This window comes from Saccopteryx leptura, chromosome 1 (genome assembly GCF_036850995.1).
Source record: "Saccopteryx leptura isolate mSacLep1 chromosome 1, mSacLep1_pri_phased_curated, whole genome shotgun sequence".
In the NCBI taxonomy this organism is placed as follows: Eukaryota; Metazoa; Chordata; class Mammalia; order Chiroptera; family Emballonuridae; genus Saccopteryx; species Saccopteryx leptura.
The window spans coordinates 346,311,940-346,325,597 of NC_089503.1; the positions used below are offsets into that span (position 1 = coordinate 346,311,940).

General features: G+C 33.7%; 1 protein-coding gene across 2 annotated transcripts in view; it reads left to right on the plus strand.

The window, feature by feature from the left end:
• The window catches only part of PHIP (pleckstrin homology domain interacting protein), a 168,684-nt gene that overhangs the window by 86,914 nt on the left and 68,112 nt on the right, over positions 1 to 13,658 (plus strand). For both annotated transcript variants that reach the window (XM_066358978.1, XM_066358977.1), the window contains exons 16-19: positions 2,198 to 2,326; positions 3,471 to 3,696; positions 7,492 to 7,629; positions 8,387 to 8,570. In XM_066358978.1, the coding sequence (XP_066215075.1) occupies positions 2,198 to 2,326; positions 3,471 to 3,696; positions 7,492 to 7,629; positions 8,387 to 8,570 (677 nt within the window). The remainder of the gene's footprint in view (positions 1 to 2,197; positions 2,327 to 3,470; positions 3,697 to 7,491; positions 7,630 to 8,386; positions 8,571 to 13,658) is intronic.

Here is a 13,658-nt window from a genome sequence, read left to right on the forward strand (position 1 = left end):
CAAAGAAAATTGCTACCATCCTGCCATCTTCGCTATGGCATGTGTTACATAGGAATTGTAGTGATCTTCAATAGGATTGCTATTTTTTTCTTTGCTTCTTTAGAGCTTTTAAAGTTACATGTCTCCCAGATATTTTGTAAAGAGATCTGCTAACTGTAAATGTGGCAATATTGGTAGATAGCATGAGGATGGAGTTAATTCTCATATCAGAACACCCTGCCAAAAAAAAACCCAAACTGGATACCATGTTTATGAATGTCTGTCAGATGTCCTTTGGCATTGCTCAGCCAGACTTCTTTCAGATCTCTTTCTCAATTCTCTATCCTTAGAATTGTAATTTTAGACTTAAAATAATATTACAGTACTGGAAGCATTTATTTTGTCAGAGTGTATTTATAATGTAGTTGTTTTTTTGTTTTCTCTTTTTTTAAAAGTTAGTGAACTAAGATAAATAATAAAACATTTAGCAACAAATAGCCAAGGCAGTTTTGATTTTTTTATCTTGAATGTTTCATGTAGAATTCTATTTAGAGGTAAACTTTGTAGATGCAGTTATTTATTTATAACAGTTCATTTAAATTTTTATTTGCCTGGAAAACATAAAAATAGAGACTTGAATTCTAACATTTCTACTTGTAATCTTTCAATTTTGGCAAATAGTAAGTTTTATAGCTACCAGTGCCTTTATATTACTCTGGAGAAACAGTTGTTCTTTATCATTTTTGAATAGTCTTAAAGGACTTGGATATGTTTCCTTCTTCTGCTGTCTTACCCTCCAACTTCCTTGATTGCGTTTCACTTAGGATTCATTTTCTTGCTTTTACGGTAAATCTTCAAGTATAGTGGCCATTAGATAAATTCACAAATTTTCTTTCATATGGTTAAATTTTCAGGAAAGGTATTCTTCTCTTCCATTATTATCACTAATGAACACCAGTAGGCTCATTCTTTCTTTTCAGCAAGCTAAAGGAGAAAATAGTTGTCATGTATTTATTTATTTATTTATTTATTTGCTTTCTTTTTGTGAGGCAATTCCATTTGTGGTATCTAAATGTATTAAGGAGAACCCTTTTAAAGTGATGTTTTCTCTTTTGACCAAAATGTAAATAAACTTTTCTTGAGAAATCAGTTATTCTTCTAAATTTGATTTTCACTTCTGGATTTGGTGAAGTGCACATTCATCTTTATGGCATATTTTTAACAATAAAGAAAGAAAATTACCACTTCTCTTTTTTCCAAGCATTTCCTGGGATATTGGGATATTACTAATAAAATTCAATTTGTTCTAGATCAGTGGATACCGGAACAGAGAGGAGGTATTTCTTACCTGATAATGTGTGTGTGTTCCGATTCTGCTAATCCAGAAATCCAGTCGCATTTGTTTAAAATCATCCTTAGTTGTTATTTGTTAGGGAGTTAACTCCCTATTTTAATTTTTTTCTGAAATTCAGTCCCTAGATGTGCTTTAGATAGGGTAGAATTTTTACCTCTTTCAGAACACTGCTAATGAAGTTTTCAACTGGAACATAGTCTGAAGAAGCAATGAGAGCAAAAAAATTCAGAGTGGTGATTGGCCACCTCTGTTTGATTGACAGGTTGCAGGGAGAAACCCATTCGTTCTGGATTAATGGAACTGGAAAACAGAAAACAGTTATCAGGTAAAAAAAACCTTTTCTTTAACCTTTGAAATTCACCATTTAAAATATGAGTCAGACCATCAAGGGAATTTATTACTAACAGGCAAAAAAAGTGTCTTGTGAGCAGTGATCTCTGGCTACTATATCCAACAGTTACCCAAAAAATAAAAATAAAAAGCTACAGTTACTACACATTGTCAGCCTTTGCCAAAAGGGCTTGATTAAATGGAAATGAATGGAATGTAAGGTGCAATTATATTTTAAATCTGGGTTAAAGACATGAAGCAGAATGCTATGGGTGGGGGAGACTGATGTTTTATTTCCTGAATTGTTTCTGGTCTATGGATAAATAGAACAATTTGTTTTTTTATTAATTTGTTTTTAAAGCTATTAATCTGGCACTTTTTGTCAATATTCACAAATTTTGTTACTGTTTTGTTGTTAAACTTCTTCACTTCATTAGGATGTATGCTTATATCATCATAAAATTCTAGTAACAATAGTGACCGGTTCTTTATTTTTAATGGCAATTTTCTGATTGCTGGTTAAATACATTTCAGATTGAAGGCCAAGGACATGGTGCAGTATTTGACTGCAAATGCTCTCCTGATGGTCAGCATTTTGCATGTACAGACTCTCATGGACATCTTTTAATTTTTGGCTTTGGCTCCAGTAGCAAATATGACAAGGTAGTGTATAATGAGAAGATATCTTCTCCTTATTATTTTTTAAATCTCTGGATGTTTATTTGTTGTATTTTGGAGGGGAGCATGGGTGAGAATTTTTTATGCTTTTAGTATATTTGAAGACTATTTCTACATATAGAGGAATCATATTTCAAATAGTCTGCAGACATGTTTTGGAGAGGAGGGTGAAGACAGCAATGTTTAAATATCTCTTCTATAATAGGCATTAGATAATTAGGTCTTATTTAAATAAGTATTAATATCTGTATATTTTAGAAGGAATAATTTTATATTTAATCAGCTTGCTATAAGAATCCAGATTGCATTGGAGCATACAAGTGGAGAATGGGCAGTATATATAAAGGGATTCTGAAATTATGTAAAATATTTTATTTATATGGATAACATGCATTTATCTGGGTACAAATCTGTGGCTTTCCTGTGGGTCCCAAAAAAGGTATGGTATACTGATGGTAGTTAATGTTTTAAATGTTAAAGGCTATGATTAGTGACTAAAAGACTTAAATTATTTACATTAGAGTGGTACAAAAAATGGCATAGCTCATGGTTTAAGAAATTCCAAGTTAACCAATAAAATTTTGAAGTTATAGATGAGTTCATATTAATAATTTTATATCTCACATTTCAGAAAAATTTTTATTAACTCTTGGAAAATTGGATTGTTAAATTTTTATATTAATATGAGCCATGTTTACTATATACTTAATGATTTTCTTAAATTATATAAGTGATATCATTAAAGAGTTTAATTCAAAGAATAAATTCATTAAATGATTTTGCTCTGCAAAATGCTAAAAAATAACATGACTGTGGTGGCTCTGTGTAAGTAATAACACCACTGGGTGATTTATGCCTAGATTTGATTTTATCATGTAATTTGAGATTATATAACCTATTTTTTATGTGTATAATCTCTTGTTCCAGGGGAAATTCAAAGCAGCTACTCTTCTGGTCATAAAATTTAATGTAGAAAATGAAGATTTATTTACAATTAATTCAAGAAAAGAATATTCTTTTATAATGTTGCTCAATATCGTGATTTATGTTAAAATGTTTGCCTTCTTGTAGAAATTTGTAGTGATAAATTTTTGTTTTTGCAATCTTTTATGATATTTTACTTTCACAGATAGCAGATCAGATGTTCTTTCATAGTGATTATCGGCCCCTTATTCGTGATGCCAACAATTTTGTGTTAGATGAACAGACTCAGCAAGCACCTCATCTCATGCCTCCACCTTTTTTGGTTGATGTTGATGGTAATCCTCATCCATCAAGATATCAGAGATTAGTTCCTGGTCGTGAAAATTGCAGGGAGGAGCAGCTCATCCCTCAGATGGGAGTCACTTCCTCAGGTAAATGCTCATTTTTATAGAAAACCAAATTTTTTTCTTCCTACTGAAGTTTTATAAAATTGTTAATTGGATAACACTTTTTTTTCAATTATTTAAACTAATGAGAAGTAAAATGATTTTCAGTACATCTAAAGTTTTTTGGATAATGCTTAAGTATTACAAGATTGTTAAGAAACATTGAAGATTTAAAGCAATAATTTGGTCTATATCTATTTCTAATCTCTGGGGGCTAGTAGTATAAGTTCCTATGTTTGATATGAGATGAGTCAATTTATTCTTTCAGCAACATATACTGAGAATATTTTTCATCCCCGACACCTGCTAAGCTATTAAACGAATGTGTTCTTTCATGGAGTAGTTATATTAATACAGTTATAAACAGATACATAGTTAATTGTGATAAATTTTATTAAGGGGATTATAGTGTGATATAAGAGAGAGAGAGACTAACACTAAATAGCCTATTCACATTGAAGATTGTTTTAAAAAGTGATCAACTTTTTTTTTTTTTTTTTTAATAATTTTATTTTTTTTAATGGGGTGACATCAATAAATCAGGATACATATATTCAAAGGTAACAAGTCCAGGTTATCTTGTCGTTCAATTATGTTGCATACCCAACAAAAGACTATAAGGTAGTAATGAAAAGTGTTGAGAGCTATTTTAGTGAAGTAATGAAGAGTGAATGTCAAATGAGTCATGGAATTGAATGGAAGTTTAAATGGGAACAAAGTCTACAGATACTTTCTTTGACCCTTTTGACAAGAAATGTAGCACTATTAAGTGAAAATAATAGACTCTATAAGGAAGGTTAAGCCAGTTTTGAAATTATGAATCTTTCTGTTATATTTTAGACAACTGAAATGTTTATGAAAATATTTTAAGTTTTGACTCTAGTATAATAGACAAGTAGAATTAAAGGACACAAATGGGGTATAATAGAATGAGTAACTTTAAAATAATGAATTTATTGTGTAAGCAGCACAGAAAAGCCAATTCCACTGCATTATAGAGAACCCGCTTCTTATTTTTCTTAAAGGATTGGGCATGAAATTGCCATGAAGATGGACATATTGGATAGGAAGGGCTGCTCTTGGAACTAGACATGCCCACTCAGGATGGAGGGTGAGGAGAAGCATTAAAGGAATAGTCCCTGCTGCTACTTGTAGAGAGTAGTACAGTCCAACAGACCTGAATATCTGGAGTATGTGAAATTAAAATGCCTCAGTACATGGACACAGCATGGACTCAAAGAATCTAAGAACAGGTAGTATTCAAGAAGTCTAGGCAGACATTAGGATTAGAGAAGTCCCAATTATTAGAGAAGTTTTAGTCATAGAACTGAAATTAAGATAAACATCTTGATTCTCTTGGAGGAGAAACTGGCAAGAATCAGATCTTGCCCAGGTCTCAAAATATACTGCTCTCAAAAATTAGGGGATATTTCAAAATGAATACGAATATGAAGCGATAAAATATCCCCTAATTTTTGTGAACACTGTAGATACTTAGTTTGGGATTTTAGGTACGTGAAAATGGGCTCACTTATTAAAATATTAGTGCTACTTAATGTCATTATTACTTTTTTCCTTCACTTAACAGTTTATAAAGGGCTTTTATAAATAATCTCATTTAATCCTTACATCTATTGTATCCCAATCCTAAAAGTTTAGAAAATGAAAACAACATTATATCTTGTTTAAGTTAAAGTACATGGAATCACAGGGATTCAAACCCAGCTGGACTCCCAGTCCATTGTTCTTTCTTTATACTAAGTTGACCTTAGAGTAAAAAGTAGACTTGACTTTGAAAATAAAATAGACACTGTCTTTACTAGTACAGGGCCACAAAAGAACCCATAGCAATAATTATGGCTTCAAAGAAAACCACAGATTTTTAAGCATTTTAGGTCATAGAATCTAGGATAAATATCATTTCTTTGATTAAGACCTGTCAAGTACAAAAATAGAACAAAAGATGAATACTTATTGAAAAAAAACAGCATTATTTCTCACTATATTTCTATTTGCAAATCTAGATTTATAATTTATTTTTGGAAATTCCTTAGACAACAGCTATTGTATTAATAAATTGGCTTGAATACAGTTTGGTTATAGTTACACTAAACAATATTCTCTAAATGTGTTTTCATAGTTGTAAACTTGAGCTATATCAAATTACTCAACACTGTTCACACATGAGATGTTTTGCCTAGCAACATACCAGGAAAGAAGTATGCTGGCATTTTAACTTTTATCTCTGTCTACTTTTACTACTTTCTAGTTTTGTGATCTAAGACAAGTTATTTCATTCCATGGAATTTTAGTTTTACTTTATAACATTATGTGCTTAATGCACATATTTTTCTTTTACCTTTTCCATACCTTCATTACTGTACTTTTTTTTACTACTATATTTCTATATTGTAGAATATCTTTTGTATCGTTTACCAGCTCATTCTAAAAGTTTGATCTCATCAAATCTTCTCTTCTGTATTCACACTCCCCATATTAATTGCTACCTTCTAAACTGTCTTATCAGTGTTTTCTTATATCTCATAATACTTAAAAACATTTGTTATTAATTCAGCAGGATTGAACATATTCATATGCCTAAATTTGTGCTAGACTTAGAATTAGAATATTAAGATAAATAAGACAGTTCATGCTTTTGAGGAACTAACTATTGGGCTTCCTTTTTATATTGGGGTAAACTCAGACATGTGCATATTATTTGACGAAAGAGGGGCAACTAGTTTTTTCAGGGATAGTCTGGAATGATTTAACTGATGAAATGTCACGGAGATGCCATTTTAGTTGGTGCTTGAAAGATAAGTTATTGTTTATCACGTGTATACTTGAAGTGGAGGTATTGTGGTCAAAAGCTCCAAAGTATAAAGGTGTTTATCCTATTACGAGAGGCAGAGTCAGGTAGTCCCATATGACTGGTACAGATGAGAGTTGATGTTGGAAAAGCAGAGTGGATTAAAACACACTAAGTTCTTCTTTACTTCAGTTTTTGTATCAACTCTTAGCTTTCTCTCTGGAATGTTCTTATTGTAGCTCCTTGCATAATGGAGTAATCCTTTTTGCATGGATTACTAATTCTTTAATTATAAACTCAGTAGCTGCCTTCTCGGAGGACTACTTTGATTTTTGTGACTCACCATAGGTAACTCCTCTCTCTCTTTCTTCTCCGTTTTCTCTTATCATCTTTATTTTAACATTTTTACAATTTGTACTTATGTATTGGTTTATTGTTCAATTTCCCTATTAGATCATTAGCTTCCTGAAGGTCTGGGACCTTGATATATCTTACTCACCATTGGATCCTCAATTCTTTGGTATATCATAGACACTGAAGAATTTGTTGGATAAATTAAGCACTAAAGATTTTTTGAGAAAGTAGATACCAGATTTGCCTTCAAAAAGCAAATGAAAAAAAAAAAGCACTATGAGCTAAGATGAATCCTACTTTTATATGATTTTAAGTAGTTACTTTGGTTTTTTCGCCTGCAAATTGGAGTTAATCATGCACACCTGAGTCATTGTAATGATTTTGTGAGTGCCTGAATATCATGATGAATCCTCAGGTATCATCATCATTTTTGTTTTTAATAAATTAAAATTAAGGGGACATGTTTCCATTTAGTCCCATCATTTATAATTGACCATTTTAGGGCTTTTATTCAAGCAAATTTTACATTTACTTCTACACTCAAAGTGAGGTAAATGAGTGAAATGGTTTGAGTAGTCAACTAAAGTAGCCTTAGCGTTTTGTGTATTATTATGTAGGATTGAACCAAGTTTTAAGTCAGCAAGCAAATCAGGAGATCAGCCCACTGGACAGCATGATTCAGAGACTACAACAGGAACAAGACCTGAGACGTTCTGGTGAAGCAGGTATTAGTAATACCAGTCGCTTAAGTAGAGGTAAGATGTGATTTTTTTAAGGGAAACATTAAAAAACTGAAATAGTCCAAACCTCCAGCAGTTATTGTACATTTATAAAATGAAATATTAGGTGCCAAAATGGTTATGTTTGAAAAATATTTAATGACTTTAAGAAAATTAATATAAAGTTTCATACTATATGTAATGGGTTTTAATACATATATTTCCATTTTTCATAATAAACATGTAGAACTTAGAAAACCTTTACAATAAATTTATTTAGTAATATATAAAATGTATTCAATGCCAGATTCTCAAACATCTGATCACCTTTGTTGTATTTATTATTATTATTATTTTTTATGTGAGAGGAGGGGTGATAGTGAAACAGATTCCCACATGTATCCCAACCTGGATCCACCTGGCATCCCCTTTCTAAGGCCAAAGCTTGAACCAATCTCCAGCCACTGGCTGCGGAAGGGGGAGAGGGAGAGATTGAAAAGCAAAGTTAAGGCACATTTATGAACCATAAATATCCTTGGGTTTGTCTATATCTGCTTTTTAAATATTTTTGTCCAAAATATATGATAAGCATTATTTTATAGTAATTATTTTACATCTTTGGGTCTTAGCAGTCAATAGTTATGATTCATTAACATAACTGATGAACTAAATAACCATGTTTTATTTTCCACAACATGAAATTTCATGTGGAAGATAGTATGAATAGATTTTTTTTCTGTTAAAGGCTAATGTAGAATGTCTCTGAACAGAACTTACTGTATTTTTCACTTAGGTTCTGTAAGCTCCACCTCAGAGGTCCATTCACCACCAAATGTAGGGCTAAGGCGTAGTGGACAGATTGAAGGAGTACGGCAAATGCACAGCAATGCACCAAGAAGTGAAATAGCCACAGAGCGGGATCTTGTAGCTTGGAGTCGAAGGGTGGTAGTACCTGAGCTTTCAGCCGGGGTAGCCAGGTAGGTGGTGTTGTGAATTTTTATGTACCGCAGTAGTTTGTGTTCATTTTCTTTCTTTTTTTCACTTTTAAATTTCATTTAGGAAACTAAATTTAATGAGGTGACATTGATCAATAAGAGTACATAGATTTCATGTAAATATTTCTATAGCATTTGAACTGTTGATTATGCTGTATACCCATCACCCAAAGTCAAATCAGTTTCCGTCACCTTATATTTGTCCCTCTTTACACCCTTCCTCTCACCACCTCCCCTATGCCCCCCCCCGTAACCACGTCACTTTTATCTGTCCATGAGTCAGTTTTATATCTCACCTATGTGTGAAGTTATACAGTTCTTAACTTTTTCTAATTTACTTATTTTACTGATTATAATGTTCTCAAGGTCCATTCATGTTGTCATAAATGGCAATATGTCATCATTTCTTGTGGCTGCGTAGTATTCCATCGTATATATAATATGTACCATAACATATTTTCTATATTTAGTCCTCTATCTAGAGGCACTTCGGTTGTTTCCATGTCTTGACCACTGTGAATAATGCTGTCATGAACATGGGGGTGTATGTGTCTTTATGTACCAATGTTTTATTAGAATATTTTTGGGTAGATACCCAGTAGAGGGATTGCTGAGTCATATGATAGTTCTATTCTTAATATTTTGAGGAACCACCATACTTTCTTCCATAATGGCTGTACTAATTTTTTTTTAATTTTATTTATTTTTTTACAGAGACAGAGAGTGAGTCAGAGAGGGATAGACAGGGACAGACAGACAGGAACGGAGAGAGATGAGAAGCATCAATCATTAGTTTTTCGTTGCACGTTGCAACACCTTTGTTCATTGATTGCTTTCTCATATGTGCCTTGACTGCGAGCCTTCAGCAGACTGAGTAACCCCTTGCTGGAGCCAGCGACCTTGGGTTCAAGCTGGTGGGCTTGTGCTCAAACCAGATGAGCCCACGCTCAAGCTGGCGACCTCGGGGTCTCGAACCTGGGTCCTCTGCATCCCAGTCCGACACTATCCACCGCGCCACCACCTGGTCAGGCCATAATGACTGTACTAATTTACATTCCCACCAGCAGTGAATGAGGGTTCCTTTTTCTCCACATCCTCTCCAGCACTTGTTATTACCTGTCTTGTTGATAATAGCTAATCTAACAGGTTTGAGGTGGTATCTCATTGTAGTTTTGATTTGCATTTCTTGAATAGCTAGTGAAGATGAGCATCTTTTCATATACCTTTTAGCCATTTGTATGTCCTCTTGAGAGAAATGCTCATTCAAGCCCTCTCCCCATTTTTTAATTGGATTGTTTACTTGTTTGTTGCTGAACTTTGTGAGTTCTTTATATATTTTGGATATTAACCCCTTATCGGAGCTATTGTTTGTGAATATCATCTTCCCTTTAGTTGGCTTCCTATTTGCTTTGTTGTTAGTTTCTTTTGCTGTGCAGAAGCTTTTTAGTTTGATACAGTCCCATTCGTTTATTGTTGTCTTTATTTCCCCTGCCTTTAGGGTCAAATTCATAAAATGTTCTCTAAGCAAAGGTCTATAAGTTTAGTACCTATGTTTTCTTTTATGTGGTTTATTGTTTCAGATTTTCTATGTAGGTCTTTGGTCCATTTTGAATTAGTTTTTGTGCAAGGGACAAACTGTAGTCAAGTTTCATTCTTTTGCATGTGCTTTCCAATTTTCCCAACATCTTTTATTGAAGTGGCTTTCTTTTTCTATTGTGTGCTTTCGGCTCCTTTGTCAAAGATGATTTGTCCATATATTGTGGTTTTATTTCTGGGCTCTCAATTCTGTTCCATTGGTCTTTATTATGTCTATTTTTCTGCCATATACCATGCTGTTTTAATTATTGTGCTTCTGTAGTTTAATTTGAAATCAGGTAGTATGATACCTCTGACTTCATTCTTCTCAGGATTGCTTTGGCTCTTTGGAGTTTTTTATAGTTCTATACAAAACCTGTTATATATTATTTTTGTTCTATTTCTTTAAAAATGACTTTGGGATTTCAATGGGGATTAAATTAAATTTGTATATTGATTGGGGTAATATGACTATTTTTACTATGTTGAATCTTTTCATCTGTGAACATGGAATATTTTTGCTATTTCATTGTGTCTTTTTTAATTTCCTTGAATAATGCTTTGTAGTTTTCAGTATTTAGGTCCTTCACATACTTTAAGTTTATTCCTAGGTATTTTATTTTTTTTGTTGCAATTGTAAAAGGATTTGTTTTTAGGAAAGCAGAAGAGCCTGACCAGGTGGTGGCACAGTGGATAGAGCGTCGGAATGGGACGTAGAGGACCCAGGTGCGAAACCCCAAGGTTGCTGGCTTGTGCACAGGCTCATCCGGCTTGAGCACAAAGGGTCACTTGCTCTGCTGCAGACCTCGGTCAAGGCACATATGAGAAAGCAATTAGTGAACAACTAAGGAGCTGCAACAAAGAGCCACAACAAAGACTTGATGTTTCTTATCTCTCTCCTTTCCTCTCTGTCTGTCCCTCTCTCTGTCTCTTTCAGTGTCACAGAAAAAAAGGGGGGGAAAGGAAAGCAGTAGACTTGTTATTGATTTTATATCTGGCAACTTTATTGTATTGATTTATTGGTTTTTAATAATTTTTAAAAAGTTTTATTAATTTTTTTAATTTATTGTGTTAACATGGTTTCAAGTGTCCCATTCAATATAACATTCTCCACACCCAGCAACCTACCCCCTATTGTCCTCCCTCCCCCTACCTCCATTCCTCTTCTTCCCTCTGAGACGTGCTGTCCTGTTACCTGTATCTTTGTGTTACATATATATAATTGGGCTAATCCCTTCACCTTCTCTGGTACCATCCCCTCATCCCTCTTCCCTTTGACAGCTGTCCCTCTGCTTTGTGTGACTCCGTCTCTGCCTCAATTCCATTCCTCAGTTCATCGTGTTCATTAGATTCCACATATAAGTGAGATGATTTCATATTTGTCATTCTCTGTCTGGCTTATTTCACTTAGCATAATAATCTCCAGGTCCATCCCTGCCAACCGCAAAAGGTAAGATTTCCTTCTTTTTCATGGCCACGTAGTATTCCATTGTGTGTACGTTTATCCACTTGTCTACTGTCAGATACTTGGGCTGTTTCCAGATCTTGGCTATTGTAAACAATGCTGAAATAAACATGGGGTTTCATATCTAACTTTGAATCAATGTTTTGGGATTCTTAGAGTATATTTCGAAAAGTGGGATAGCTGGGTCAAAAGGCAGTTACATTTTTAATGTTTTGAGAAAACACCATACTGTTTTTCACAGGGGCTGCGCAATCTGTATTCCCACCAGCAGTGCAGCAGGGTTTCCTTTTCTCCACATCCTGCCAGCCCTTGTGTGTTGAACATTTTTTCATATGCCAATTGGCCATATGAAAAATTAGATTGTTTATTTTTCTATTGTTGAGTTTTAGTAGTACTTTATAAATTTTGGAAATTTATCCCTTATGAGATGTATCAGAGAATATGTTCTCGCATTGAGTGGGTTGTTGTTTTATTTTGTTTATAGTGTCTTTTGCTGTGTAAAAGCTTTTGAATTTGATAGAGTTCAATATGTTTCTCTGTCTTTAATTTCACTTGCTTGTTGAGATATATCATGAAAGTGATCCTATGAGCTATATTAGAGTGTTTCCTGTTTTCTTCCAAGGTTTTTATGGTTTCACAACTTATTTAAGTCTGTTTTCCAATTTGAGTTTGTTTCTGTGAATGATGTAAGTTGGTGGTCTAGTTTCATTTTTTTGCATGTATCTGTCCAGTTTTCCCCAACACAATTTATTAAAGAGACTGTCTTTAATCCATTGTATACTCTTTCCTCTTTTCTCAAATATCAACCATAAGGGTGTCGGTTTATTTCTGGATTCTCTGTTCTGTGCCACTAACCTATATATCTGTTCTTAAGCCAGTATCAAGCTGTTTTGATTACTATGGCCTTGTAGTATAACTTGATATCAGGAATTGTGATGTCTTCTACTTTGTTCTTCATTATCAAGATTGCCAAGGCTATTTGGGTTCTTTTTTGGTTCCATATAAAATTTTAGAATGTTTGTTCTAGATCTGTGAAGTACACCGGTGGTATTTTAATAGTAATTGCATTGAATCTATCGATTGCTTTGCGTGTTATAGATATTTTAATGATGTTAATTATTCCTATCCAAGAACACGGTATATGCTTCCATTTGTATCATCCTCAATTTATTTTTTCAATGTCTTATGATTTTCTGAATTCAAGTGTTTTACCTCCTTGGTTAAACTTATTCCTAGGTACTTAATTTTTTTGTTCTTGTTGCATGAGTGAAGGGGATTGTTTTGTTAATTTTTGTTTCTGACAGTTTATTGGTGGTGTGTGAAATTGCCACTGATTTCTGAATATTGATTTTATACCCTGCCATCATGCCGAATTCATTTATCAGCTCTAGTGTGTGTGTGTGTGTGTGTGTGTGTGTGTGTGTGTGTGTGTGTGTGTGTTTTAAGATTTAACTGTTGATTTCAGAGAGGTGAGAGAGGGAGAAAGGATGGCAGGTGGAATGGAAAGCATCAACTTGCTTCTCGTATGTGCCTTGCCTGGGCAAGCCCAGGGTCTCAAATAAGCGACCTCAGCCTTCCAGGTCAATGCTTTATCCCTGGGCCACCACAGGTCAGGTTGGTCTAGTAGTTTGTTGGCTGAGACTTTAGGTTTTTTTTTTATACAGTATCATGTCATCAGCAAATAAGGACAGTTTTACTTCTTTTTTAATTTGGATGCCTTTTATTTCTTCTTATTGTCTTATTGCTATGGCTAGAACTTCCAGAACTATGTTGAATAAGAATCGTGAAAGGGGGCACCCTGTCTTGTTCCTGATCTTTGGCCATTGAGTTTGGTGTTGGCTGTCGGTTTGTCTTTTATGGTCTTTATCATGTTGAGGTATGTTTCCTGTATTTCCACTTTGCTCAGAATTTTGATCATAAATGGATTTTATCAAATGCTTTTTCTGCATCTGTTGATATAATCAAGTGATTGCTAACCTTTATTTTGTTTATGTGATGAATCACATTTATTGATTTGCAAATATTGTACC